General features: G+C 39.6%; 1 protein-coding gene across 2 annotated transcripts; it reads left to right on the plus strand.

The window, feature by feature from the left end:
* The first annotated feature begins 426 nt into the window (after positions 1 to 426).
* Ankra2 (ankyrin repeat family A member 2) lies at positions 427 to 12,479 on the plus strand. Of its 2 annotated transcripts, XM_004651537.3 has the most exons (9): positions 427 to 663; positions 2,102 to 2,495; positions 4,646 to 4,804; positions 6,031 to 6,096; positions 8,754 to 8,851; positions 9,336 to 9,461; positions 9,926 to 9,992; positions 10,475 to 10,555; positions 11,967 to 12,479. In XM_004651537.3, the coding sequence occupies exons 2-9, from the start codon at positions 2,207 to 2,209 to the stop codon at positions 12,020 to 12,022; spliced, it is 942 nt and encodes a 313-aa protein (XP_004651594.1). In that variant the 5' UTR covers positions 427 to 663; positions 2,102 to 2,206; the 3' UTR covers positions 12,023 to 12,479. The 2 variants fall into 2 exon arrangements, with proteins under 2 accessions (XP_004651594.1, XP_044990443.1); XM_045134508.1 differs by lacking the exon at positions 427 to 663 and having other exon boundaries at positions 2,291 to 2,508.
* The last annotated feature ends 1,324 nt before the right edge of the window (positions 12,480 to 13,803 follow it).

Genomic DNA, 13,803 nt, shown 5'->3' on the forward strand with positions numbered 1-13,803 from the left:
GAGATGACGTGGACGCGCGTGCGCGGAAGCTTCCGGGTGACGCACGGGTGGGCGGGGCGGAGCAGAAGGCGGTGTCGTCGTCCCCCCTCCGTCCCCCGCGCCCCACAGAGGCCACATCCGGCCGGGGGGTGGGGGGGCGCGGGCTTGCTCCAGTGACCCACAACGGAGATGACCCCATCTCGGGTGTTTTCGGCGGCAGACGCAGAATAGTGCTTTGGGGCCAGAGAACTACAAAAAAAAAAAAAAAAAAAGAAAAAGGAAGTGACGTCACGGCCCAAACAAGCCAGGGCTTGCTGAGGGCCGCCCATGGCCCGGTCGGTGGCCTTCGGTGCCGCAGTCGTGGGTGGTCGCGAGGCTCTGCGCGACCTGCTGGGCCTCCCGAGCCCCGCTCGCTGCGAGTGAGCCCGGGGCTTCCCGCGGCGCTGGGGCCCCTGCGGACGCCGCCGGCGGCTCCCCCGTCCACAGGTCTCCCGGGCACCGCGCTCCGGGTCGCCCGTGAGATCCCTGCTCTTCGTTCCGGCGGTTTTCCTCTCCGTGTGCCGCCAGCCACGCCAGGGTCCGAGAGAACCGGGAGAGGCTCCTTGGGATTGGCGACCCCTGGAGACTTCAGCTAGCCGCCCGCAGACCTCACGTCACCCCACCCCGGGCTGTTGACAGATGGAGGTGAGGTTCCCTCGGCCTCCCTTTGTGTTTGTTTTTTCTCGACCCTCTGCTCTGTCCCTTAGAGTTCCATGGTTCGTGAACTCCCTTTCCTCCTCCTCTGAGATGAGCATGATTACCTTGCCTAGTCTAACTCAAAGGATTGTCATTAAGGACCGATCTTTGACGGTGTTTTTTTTTTCTTTTTAATGTATTTATTTGCCAGCAGAGGGAAAGAGAATGGGCGTGGCAGGGCCTTTTGCCCCTTGCAAACGAACTCCCCTCACCCCCATGTATGCACTTTAGCATCCCGCTTTACGTGGGTCCCGGGGAATCAAAGCAAGCGCTTTTATCACAAGCCCAACAATGTTTGTTTATTATTTTATTTTTTTATTTGAGAGAGGGAGAGAATGGGCGCGCCAGGGCTTCCAGCCACTGCAAACGAACTCTAGATGCATGCACCACCTTGTACATATGGCCTGTGTGGGTCCTGGGGAATCGAACCAACGTCCTTTGGCTTTGCAGACAAGCGCCTTAACCGCTAAGTTATCTCTCTAGCCCTGTTTGTTTGTTTTGGTCTTGTTTGCTTGTGTTAAACTGTAAACAGTGGCCATCTGTAAATGCAGTTTTTTTGACTCCTATTCCACTGTGTTCCTCTTTTATTTCTGATTCCAGTTTTACAACACCCAGTAACCTCTCGTGATTTCTAAGAGGCAGTATATTCTCACATGAAAAAATTAACTGGATATTCATTTTCTACCACTCTCAAGTGATTTTATATATTTGGGACAGTCTTGTATCTTGGGAAAATAAATCCATAATCTACAAGTCTTTTTCATAAAGCTTGTGTTAAGTTGCTAATGCTTAGTCCGAACAAAAAGTGATAATTATACTTCTAGTTCATCAAAAACAAAAGTTTGTAACGCCTTTTTTAGGCATCATGGATGTTAGAAACGATAATGCTGATAAACTTGGCAACACATAGGATTGTTCTTCAAACTGACAGCCATTTGCAGCGAGCTTTTTTTAAAAAAAAATGAACCTCAAGTAAGAGGTTAAACTTTTAAAGTTTGTTTTCATTTACAACCTGATCTTTTTTTACCCATTTGGCAATATCCAGATATAGGAAAGGAGAGAAGCAGTCAGTAAAATAGGTTGGAATATAGTAGTGGAGGTGGACTGTATCTCACTTGCTCTTATCTTCAGGATCTTGTAGGGTTAATTGGGCTGTCTTTAGTTTGTAAATGAGACCGATGTTCACAGGCCCAATAACTTGCACACCTCACACAGCTAATAAATGGTAAAGCTTGTTTCATACCTGGATTATCTATCTCTGGATATTTGCTTTCTGCTGTGTGTAGATACATATAACAACACTAGTTGACTATTTCACTAAAAATGATTATTTTGTATACTTAAGTTGATACATAGTACTTTCTAATTTCTATTTTTTTTCTTTCAGGTATTTTAATGTCCAAAGTTCATGAATACACAGAATAACGCTTCTGACAAAACCAAGAGGAAATCATGAAGAAATGTTTTAATTTTTGAAACCATAGTTGAAATCATGGCTACATCAGCAAATCTGGACATTGGGGCCCAGCTGATTGTGGAAGAGTGTCCCAGCAGCTATAGTTTGTCTGGCATGCCAGACATCAAAATAGAACATCCACTGGACCCAAATTCAGAAGAAGGATCTGCTCAGGGTGTTGCCATGGGAATGAAGTTCATATTGCCTAACCGATTTGATATGAACGTGTGCTCTCGATTTGTGAAGTCCTTAAATGAAGAGGATAGCAAAAATATTCAAGATCAAGTTAACTCTGACCTGGAGGTGGCATCTGTCTTATTTAAAGGTTGAAAGTTATGGTACAAATATCTACATTTGTTTTTGTTTGAGTAATTTTTTACTTTTTTGTTTGTTTTTCTCCATCATGAGATTCAGAGTTGAAGAAGAGCTTGGAAGCTATCTTTTCATAGGGTTTTCTAGAGTTTCACAGAAACCAAAATTAAATAATTTCCTCCATGTGTTTGTGAATATATATATAATTTTTTAATTTTTTTTTTTTTGATGCAGGATCTCAGTGTAATCCAGGCTAACCTGAAATTTATTCTGTAACCCCAAGATGGCCTCCAAATTATGGGCCATCTGCCTACCTCAGCCTCCTGAGTGCTAGGATTAACGGTGTTCACCACCTTACCCAACTATATATAATTCATTTTTTGTTTGTTTGTTTGCTTGTTTTCTCAAGATTTGGTCTCACTCTAGCCCAGGCTGACCTAGAATTCACTATGTAGTCTCAGGGTGTCCTTGAACTCACTGCAATTCTCCTACCTCAGCCTCCCTAGTGCTGGGATAAAGGCATGCACCACCATGCCTGGCTTATTTTAAAGAATGCACACACATTTGATTTTGATGGGCATGGTGACACACACCTTTAATCCCAGCACTCGGGCCAAGGTAGGAGGATCACTGTGAGCTTGAGGCCAGCCTGGAACTAACTACAGAGTGAATTCCAGGTCAGCTTGGGCTAGTATGAGAACCTATCTGGGGGGTGAAGGGGAGCATACATATTAAGTTTTTAAATGTGTTAATCCTTATTTTTTTAATATGAGATCAGTATAATTCTGAGCATATTTATTTATGTGAGAGAGAAACAGTATGGGCATGCTAGGACCTCTTGCCCATGTAAACAAACTCCAGGTGCACATATCACATTGTACATCTGGCTTCATGTGGGTACTGGGGAATAGGACCTGGGCCAGCAGGCTTTGTAAGGAAGCAGCTTTAACTGCTAAACCATCTCCCCAGCCCCCTAATCCATCTTTACAAGTTTCTCATGAGTTATTTAAAATTTTACCTTTTATTTATTTATTTTAATATTTTATTCATTTATTTGAAAGAGAGAAAGAGGCAGAGAGAAAATGGGCACACCAGGGCCTCCAGCCACTGCAGACAAACTCTATATGCATCCGCCATGTACATCTGGCTTACTGGGGAATCATATCTGGGTCTGTAGGCTTCTCAGGCAAGCGCCTTAACCACTGAACCCTTTCTCTAGCACCAAAATTTTGCCTTTAAAAGCCATAGAAGAAAAATATTATTTGTTCTTTTAATATTTGCTGTTCCATGAATATTTCCTTAGCATTAGCACCCTACTTGAATGCAGTAAGTCTGTCAACATGCTTTTGTAATGGTCTTTTGAACATTAAAATTAGTACCTTAGAATAAAATTGCTCAAGATTGAGCCAGGCATGGTGGTGCACGCCTTTAATCCCAGTATTTGGAAGGCAGAGGTAGGAGGATCACCATGAGTTTGAGGCCACCTTGAGACTACATAGTGAATTCCAGGTCAGCCTGGACTAGAGTGAAACCTTACCTCAAAAACAAAAAGGGGGAGGTGTGGAGGGATGGATTAGTGCTTAAGGTGTTTGCCTGTAAAACCAAAGGACCCAGGTTCAGTTCCCCAGGACTAATGTTATCCAGATGCACAAGGGGGCGCATGCATCTAGAGTTCATTTCAGTGGCTGGAGGCCCTGGCACACCCATTCTTTCTCTCCCCCTCTTTCTCTGTCAAATAAATAAATAAATAACTAGAAATTATTTAAAATAAAAGATCAATGCTCTTGTTTTCTAGAACTTGCACAATTGTAGGATAGGCATAAGACAAATTTAATGTTAAAGGTTTTGAATTGAAGCTGTTAAAGCTCATGCATTTCTTTTTTTAAGTTTTTTTTTTTTTTAATACTGTATTTGAGAGAGAGAAGGCAGAGAGAATGGGTGTGCCAGGGCCTCCAGCCACTGCATACAAACTCCACTTTATGCATCTGGCTTAAGTGGGTACTGGGGAGTCGAACCTGGGTGCTTTGGCTTTGCAGGCAGGCACCTTAGCCACGAAGCCATCTCTCTAGCCATGCATTTCTTTTTTTATGTCAACATTGAAACTTACTGTAATTCTTTGTCATTGAACTGTAGTTTCTGTGTGTGTGCTTTTTTTTTATTTAGCTGAATGCAATATCCATACATCACCTTCTCCTGGAATTCAAGTAAGGCATGTCTACACCCCCTCTACAACAAAACATTTCTCACCCATAAAACAGTCGACGACTTTAACCAACAAACACAGAGGAAATGAGGTCTCAACCACACCTCTGTTAGCAAATTGTAAGTATGCATTGTGTATTATGACAGTATTATTCAGTAAAAGTACTAATTCAAGCACATAGTATGACTTTAAAGCATTATTTTCATTAAATATTCTTTGTGAAAGCTGAAGTGATGTCCTAACGGTTTTAGTGATTAAAACATGTATTATATGTTTAAATAGTTCATTTTTCCCTGTCAAGAACAGATATTTTGAAATATTAATGATTAAAAGTTTTAATAATCTTACCTTAATAAGTAATTGTAAATTTTAGGCAAATTAAGATATTGACAGTATTTTGTGTTCTTGGAGTGTAGCTTCGTGATTTACATATAGATATAGTGACAATCAACTTTATTCAGTAGATCATTGATCAAGAAATTATTTTTGGCCCGGTGTGGTGGTGCATGCATTTAGTCCCAGCACTTGTGAGGCTGAGGTAGGAGGATTGCTGTGAGTTCAAGGCCAGACTACGGTGTGAGTTCTAGGTCAGCCTGGACTAGAGCCAGACCCTACCTTGAAAAATCAAAAAGAAAGAAAAACAAAAACAAAAACCTAGCAAATATTCAATGAAGTATGGATAGTTGAGTGAGAGAAAACCAGCTCACAATTTAATGGTAGTAACTACCTGTTGCCTGTTGAAATCTTTGGAAACAGTATATATAGTTCTCCGGATTTCTAATTAGATTCTGTAGAAGGTGAGCCAGAAAGACCCTTCCTTCAGCACACACTCCACCTACTGGCCATTTCTGGTTTTCTAAAATAAACTTGTATGCTCTGTTCACTTCTGGATCCTTATAAATGGTAGTTTTCTTTACTTATAAATTACTTATAAATTGTTACCTGTGTACAACATCTGACTTGTAGTAAATTTTACTAAGTATTTACTAAGTATTCCTCTGGGTAGTTTGCTGGTTTATAATAAAATTAGTACATTAGGATATACCTTATTAAGTTTGGGGTTTTTTTTTGGTTTTTTTTGCGGGGGGGTTGAGGTAGGGTCCCACTCTAGCTCAGGCTGACTTGGAATTCACTCTGTAGTTTCAAGCTGGCCTTGAACTCACAGCGATCCTCCTACCTCTGCCTCCCAAGTGCTGGGATTAAAGTTGTGCGCCACCATTTTATTAAGCTTTTAAAATGAGGAAATGTTAGCTTTTGTTTTGGAAATACAATTTGATGCACAGTAGTGAAGTGGGGCAAGGGGTCACTTAGAAGGCATATAGGAAGAGTTTGCTTGTCGTTCCAGCTCTTTCCGTTCACCAGTTGGCAGCTCAGGGGGAGATGCTCTACCTGGCTAGTCGTATGGAGCAAGGTAATAAAGAAAATTGGATTTATTAAATTCCTTTTTGTTTGTTTTACTTTAATGTATGAAAGTGTAAATATTAAAGCCAATAGTTGTATAATCTCACCAAACAACCCTCTATGGATAGCAAAATGGACAGAATGTTCAGTAATACAAAGTATAAAAATTATAGTTTGCCTTACCATCCTAGTCTTTTCTCCAAAAACAACCATTACAGGGTGATTTTGTTTGTTTGTTCGTTTGTTTTGTTTTTACTGCTTTCAGAAGACATTTCTAATTTGGTTATATGTGAGTATATTTCTTTGTTTTTTGTTATTTACACAAGCAGAAAAATATGAAACATGCTGCATTGTGCCATACTTTCTTTCACTTAATATTTCATATCATTTTCCATAAAAACACATAAAGACCTTTTTGTTGTTATTAAGGCAGAGTCTTACTATGTTGCCAGATTGGCCTTGAACTCACAATCCTGTATCAGCCTCCTGCACACTGGGATTACAAGTGTGTACCACCATGTGCAGCTATTTTATCCCATAATTTTACATTATATTATTTATGCATATACTGTGTATTCTTAAACTATACACCCTAGTGGTAATTGATTCCAAATTTTTGCTACTAAATGACATCATTAGCATTCTTGTTCAATATATTCATAGAGTAATTTCATACAAGTATATTAACTGGATCAAAGAGTAAATGGTTTGTTTTTTTTTCAAGGTAGGGTCTTGCTGTAGCCCAGGCTGACCTGGAATTGACTATGTAGTCACAGGGTGGCCTTAAACTCATGGCAATCCTCCTACCTCTGCTTCTCAAGTGCTGGAATTAAAGGTGTGCACCACCACACCCAGCTAAAATTGTTTTTCTTCTTTTTTTTTGGTCTTAGGGTCTTACTGTACCCCAGGCTGACCTGGAATTCACTATATAGTCTCAGGCTGTCCTCAGGCTCACAGAAATCTTCCTACCTCCGCCTCCTGAGTGCTGGCTGGGATTAATGATGTGTTGTGTGCCTCCACTCCCGGCTGATTTTATTTTTATTGTGCTAAGATTTGAACTAGATCTTCACACATGCCAGACAAGTGATGTTACTGCTGAACTATAATCCTAGCCCTGAATTTTTTTTTTTAACATATAACCAGATTCTTATTCTCACAGTAGAGTTGAGTTACTGTTTCCCTATACCCTCATAAACACAATAGTATCAGATTTTAATTTTTACTAATCTGTGGGTAAAAATGGTATTGCATGCTAATTTTATTTATATTTAAAATTATAGTTTCTTTGAATTTCTTTTCATATGAGCTGCCTTTCGTTTTATATGAATTTTATTTGAATTAAAGAAATTGACTTTTTCTTTATGTTGCATATAGTTTTCCCAGTTTATCATTTTCCATTTGACTTCTCTTATGATTTTTTTCATTGTGACTTTCAGTTTTAATCTTGTGTAGACAAGATTTCCCACTCCAGATATAATCTCACCAAATATATAATCCAGTGCATGGAAAAAATAAAACATTAATATAAATTATAAAAGTTTGAGCTTCCCTTACCATCTTATCCAGCCTTTTCCCCAAAAGCAAACATTGTAAATTTTTTATAATTTCAGAAAATTTTCTTAGAAAACATTTATTTTGGGAGTTATATGTGAGATTATGTTCTTATCCTAAAATTTACATGGTACCTTTTTAATATTTTAATCTTTAATTTGTAAGAAATATGTTTAGTGCAGTGGGGTAAAGACCAAGAAAAATACTGCTTTCATTTCAATTTTTCAAAGTTAATTGCCTCAACATTCTTTATTGGTAAGGAACACAACCAATAATTTTATTTTCATGTTATTTTTGTGGTAGTCATTGTGTTTCTGTTTGTTTATAAATTTTTGGAAGTTTCATTTCCAGTCTGTTAGATAAATCTAGGGAGGGAACACTGTGGAGTTTATGTTTCAGGAGGTTCAAGGTGCAATTATGTGGTACTGTATTTCAGATTGTTCCCTTTTCATATTATGCCAGCAAGCCACGTGAACAAAAGAAATTTACATGCAATAGGGTTATCTGAACAGTAGTTAGCTTCCAGAAGATATTAAATTTTTTCTTTCTTTGATGTAGGGTCTCACTCTAACCCAGGCTGACCTGGAATTAACTATGTAGTCTCAGGGTGGCCTGAAACTCACAGTGATCCTCCTACTTCAGCCTCCCCAGTGCTGGATTAAAAGTGTGCGCCACCACGCCTGGCAGATTTTGAACTTTTTATACTAGTATGTGCTCAGATAATCCTAAGGATAGTCATGTTATTGCACATGATCCTTAGCTATATATTGAGATAAATAAGGTGTTAGTCTGTGTTTAGGAACAGTTAATTCACTTGTCTAGGACCAAATACTAAAAGAATCAGGATTTGAACTTCGAATCTCCTACCACTAAGACCAGTGTTACCTTGTCCAGTAGTTTATACACAAAACGATATACTGTATGAAACCAGCTGCATATATATTTTAATACATTCACACTGCAGATTGCAGCCGCACAGGACTTCTGGAAACAAGTCAGCGCAGTGTGAACTTCATTGAGTCATAAAATCAACTTTTTGGAATTCCAGTGATTTCATAGTGATATTAATACATGGTTATTAAATTAGATCACAAAAATTGCTTTTCTTTTAAATAGAAAATGTTATCAATCACACGGATGAAGAAGGATTTACTCCTCTGATGTGGGCTGCAGCACACGGGCAAATAGCTGTGGTAGAGTTTCTACTTCAGAATGTAAGGACAATGCCTCAGAAAATGTATATGTATAGTCACTGAAGTTCAGCTAAGTTTGTAGTAAAGTTTTTATATCTCAAGCAGCTAGATATGATGTACAAAACAAACAGTGCTTTTTGTATGCCTATGAAGCTTGGTGTAGTTGGAAAGGCAGTGCTCAGCGTACCTGAAACTGTAAGAAACGGTAATTTAACGTCCAGTCCCCTCTAAGTGCAGCATGATCCCAGCCTGCAGGAGAAGGCTTCCTGTGGGAGCAATAACTTGTCTTTGGAGTGAAAAGAGAATTAAGGTTGAGATGAGGAAGGCAGGAAATCATCCGGACAGCTTTGGTAACAAGAGTGGCTGTGAATAAAAGTTTCTGTTATTTCCTTATCAACCCCAGAACATTACCTGACTTCAGTGTTGAAGTAATCAGTTTTGACAGAACTAGCAATGTTCTTGTTTAAATTAATTAAGATTTCTTTGTCTCCATTTCCCATGACAGGGTGCAGATCCCCAACTTTTAGGAAAAGGTCGAGAAAGTGCCCTGTCACTGGCCTGTAGCAAAGGCTACACAGACATTGTCAAAATGCTGCTTGATTGTGGAGTTGACGTCAATGAGTATGACTGGGTAAGTCACAGTGCTAACTTGAAGATAACTGCAACAAGTTCTAGAAGTTACTTAGCTTGGAGGAGACATAATAACCTTATTAAGAATAGGTAAAACATTTTACTTTTTTAAATTTTATTTTATTTGAGAGAGAATGTGGGTATGCCAGGGCTTCTAGCTACTGCAAACAAGCTCCAGGTGCATGTGCCATCATGTGCATCTGACTTACTTGGGTACTGGGGAACCAAACCTGGGTCCTTATACTTCACAGACAAGTACCTTAACTGCCCAGCCATCTCTCTAACCTGACAAGACTTTTATTTAAGTAAAAACCTGGGTGAAGTTAATATAAACTCAATTATTGAGATTTAAATGTTTTCACAAAGTATTAAAATTATTTTAAACTACTTTTACTGTCCAGTTCCATAGCAGTATTCAGTTGATTCATGCTCACTGAAAAACTCTAGCCACCTCCTCTTTTGTAGAACGGAGGGACGCCTTTGTTGTATGCTGTACATGGGAACCATGTGAGGTGTGTGAAGATGCTCTTAGGTAAGCAGATGAAGGACAGTCACTTAGAAAATGCCCACAGGAGGGTTTGGTTTTGTAGTCTGGCTTCTGGTGTAAGGAGGCTTGTATATGTTGTTAGGTTACATTAATCCTGTTGCTGTTTGCTCCTGGGGCACCTGCTACCACAGAGCTGAAACTTTGCCCTCCACATGTCTATCCTTGCATCTTTTGTCCTTTCTGCTTTCATTTGGGGTCACATTTGAATCTGCTGTTGTTTTCTCTGTCCATAGTTTCTTTTGGTATAAATTTTGTCTTTGGTTGTTTATCGTTTTAGCCATTGGGGTGTCTCCTCCAGCCCATCAAAGTGAATTCTGTGTCCCCGTATAGTCAGTACTTTTTGAAACCATCTGGAAAATCCCTTCAAATTGGCTGAAACTGTCCAGCTATTTGCACATAAGCCAATAATAGAGAAGTATTTATGTTTTCATATTATTTATGGAGATTATCATTTTGTTTTGTTATAGAAAATGGAGCCGATCCGACAATTGAAACAGACTCTGGGTATAATTCTATGGATTTAGCTGTTGCTTTGGGCTATAGAAGTGGTAAGTCTTACAACAGTGAAGCGCTACACGTAATCTAAGTTGGTGGGTCCATTTTCATCATGTGCAATCATAAGAATCTACATGTTATCCTAACTCCAAATATGCTTTTTTGTTGTTTATTTGTTTTGGGAGGTTTTTTTTTTAATCTTTCTTTTATATTTTATTTTATTTTTTTATTTTTATTTTTTTTTAATTTTTATTAACATATTCCATGATTATCTATATTTTATTTATTTGAGAGAAAGGTGCAGCTAGAGAATGGGTGCCCCAGAGCCTCTAGCCATGACAGATGAACTCTAGGCACATGTGGCACCTTGTGCATCTGGCTTATGTGGCTACTAGGGAAACAAACCTGGGTCCTTAGGCTTCCCAGGAAAGCACCTTAACTGCTAAGCCATCTCTCCAGCCCTAATTTTTTGTTTGTTTTATTTTTTGAGGCAGAGTCTCACTCTAGCCCTGGCTGACCCAGAATTCACTCTGTAGGCACAGGCTGCCCTCAAACGCACAGCAATCCAACCAGCTCAGCCTCCGAGTGCTCTAAACATGTGCCACTGCACCAGCTCAGACATACACTTTTTAAAAAATAGTTTATTTTTATTTATTTATTTGTCTGGCGGAGGGTGGGGAGAATGGGCATGCCAGGGCCTCCGGCCACTATAAATGAACTCTAGACACGTGCAAGTTATAAAGACATACACTTTTAACTTGCAAAGCAAACAGATTCCTATTAAAAAAAAAAAAAAAAAACAAGTTTATGGTACCTTTTATCAACCTGAGTAGTTATTGGTAGAATTTTAACATTTTTTAAATTTACTTGATTTTATTTATTAGAGGGAGAGAAAGAGGCAGATAGAGAGAATGGGTGCACCAGGGCCTTAAGCCACTGTAAACAAACTTATGCATCTGACTTACGGGGGTCCTGGGGAGTGAAACCTGGGTCCTTTGACTTTGCAGGCAAACACCTTAACTGCTAAGCCCTCCCCTCCAGGCCTATTTTCAACATTTCTTAAAAAAACGTTTTCATAGCAAATTATAAAATAGCATTGTACACTGGATTCTTAGTTTAAAAAAAAAACACAGGAAGGGCTGGGGATTTAGCTCAGTGGATGAGCGCTTGCCTAGCAAGTGCAAGGCACTGGGTTCTGTCCTCAGCACCGAAAAAAAAAAAAAGCAAAAAAAAAAAAAAAAAAAAAAAACAACAATAGGAACCTAGGCACAGAAGGTCTAGAAACCTAGACAGTAGCTAAACTAGTGGCACACCAACTTCTATGTATGGAGTTACACTTTCCTCAGACTGTGAGTGGAGCCTACGTAGAAATAACTTACTTTAGGGAAACTCTGCTGAGTTGAATTTGATAGGCCTTCCCTGGTTCCTGGCCAGTACCCTGATCTTGACGACCGTCTGTTTCAGTTCAACAGGTTATTGAGTCACATTTGCTGAAGTTGCTTCAGAATATCAAGGAGTAATGCCCTGCCATTCACAGAAATGTGTCTGCCCCTCTGCTCACTTCTGGGTCCTTATAAATGGTAGTTTTGTTTACTTATGAATTGTTACCTCAGTTGCAATATTTTCTGACTTTTAGTAAGTTTTAATAAGTATTCCTCTGAGTAATTCACTGGTTTATAGTAAAATTAATATTATGCTTTTTTATAAATGTTTTACTGTATATTTAAAAGTATAAATTAATGTTTTATGGCATGTAAATTTTTATGGTACAGATAGTTATTTGTCTTTGTATCAAGTGTTGTAATTTGACACTTTCAAAAATTATTCTACCCGACTCATCCTCACTGTGTATTATTAACTCATTAACTTACAATAGGGCTTGCTGGAAGTCCATAGGGGGAATGCTGTTGTTGAATTGAGAAGTGCACAGTGTGATTGTTTACAAAATATTGATATAAATAAAGTACTTTTCTGCCAGTTTGCATACTACTTTAATTATATGTTTGTTACAGATTTCTTTAGGATTCTAGTTCAACTTTTTCTGTCCTATGAGTCAGTCAATAATGATTGATTGATTGTCATTTCTAGAAGTATATTTAGAATATTTTTCTCTTATAAGTAGGTTTAAGAAAGAGAAGTCTTCCATGAAAGAGAAGTTAGTTCTTTTTTTTTCCCCCCTAAGGTAGGGTCTCACTCTCATTCTAGCCCAGCCTGACCTTGAACTCACTCTGTAGTCTCAGGCGAGCCTTGAGCTCAGAATGATTCTCCTACCTCTGCCTCCCATGAGCTGGCATTAAGGGTGTATGCCACACCCAGCTAAGGTCAGTTCCTTGGTACAAGTGAAGTGCTCTTTAATGTCGCAGGAGCCCCATAAACCCATCACCAATGCAGCAATGAGCCATGAGCTAGAAGCTGATTTGACCACTGTGGGTGACTTGATTGAGTTCAGTCCCTGCTTCTGGAAAACAGGCCAAATGTCAATGATGATACTTTGGTTGTAAACCACATCAACTGAATTGGGTTAATTTAAGCAAAAGAGAATTCATGGAAAGATGCAGAATGGAAGGAAAACTGAAGAAGCAGACAGTCCCAAGGAATGAAAGTAAACTTAAGAGGCTCTCAGCCGAAAACCACAGCCACTGATTTTACATGCCACTAATACATAGTGGTGAGTTGTTTGGGTTCTTTTTGTTTTTTGGGGGTTTTCGAAGTAGGGTTCACTCTAGCTCAGGCTGACCTAGAATTCAGTATGGAGTCTCAGGGTGGCCTCAAACTCACAGCGGTCCTCCTATCTCTGCCTCCCGAGTGCTGGGATTAAGGGCGTGCACCACCATGCCCAGCATATAGTGGTGAATTTTAAAATCGTCATTTCATCATTCTGCTTGGTATTATAACTTCACAGGAAGTAGAAAGGGGGTGAGAAAAGTGTTACTGATTATCTTACCATTGCTAAAGACCATGTGGGATGCAGGAGGCAAAGGCTGCCTCAGAAAGCCAGGAGGATGAGAAACGGTGTGTGCTCTCTATGCACTCTACGTGGTATGTGTTGCCTGGATGTTCTCTGTACGCAGTCGAGGTCACATGGGGCAGAAGCACTCGGGTTGACCCCTCTCAGTAAGGGCTCCACGAAGCCACAGCTTCTAGCACTGCTGATGGCTTTGCTTCCAGTCATTCACTCTTCCAGTCAGCTCCTTTTCTTACTAATGATAGCTAGGGGCGTTTATTTCCTGTTCAGATGATACAGCACATCACTTTGACTATGTTTGCACCTGTTACCTCCACTGAAGAGCTGTCGGGCATT

This window comes from Jaculus jaculus, chromosome 14, assembly GCF_020740685.1.
Source record: "Jaculus jaculus isolate mJacJac1 chromosome 14, mJacJac1.mat.Y.cur, whole genome shotgun sequence".
In the NCBI taxonomy this organism is placed as follows: Eukaryota; Metazoa; Chordata; class Mammalia; order Rodentia; family Dipodidae; genus Jaculus; species Jaculus jaculus.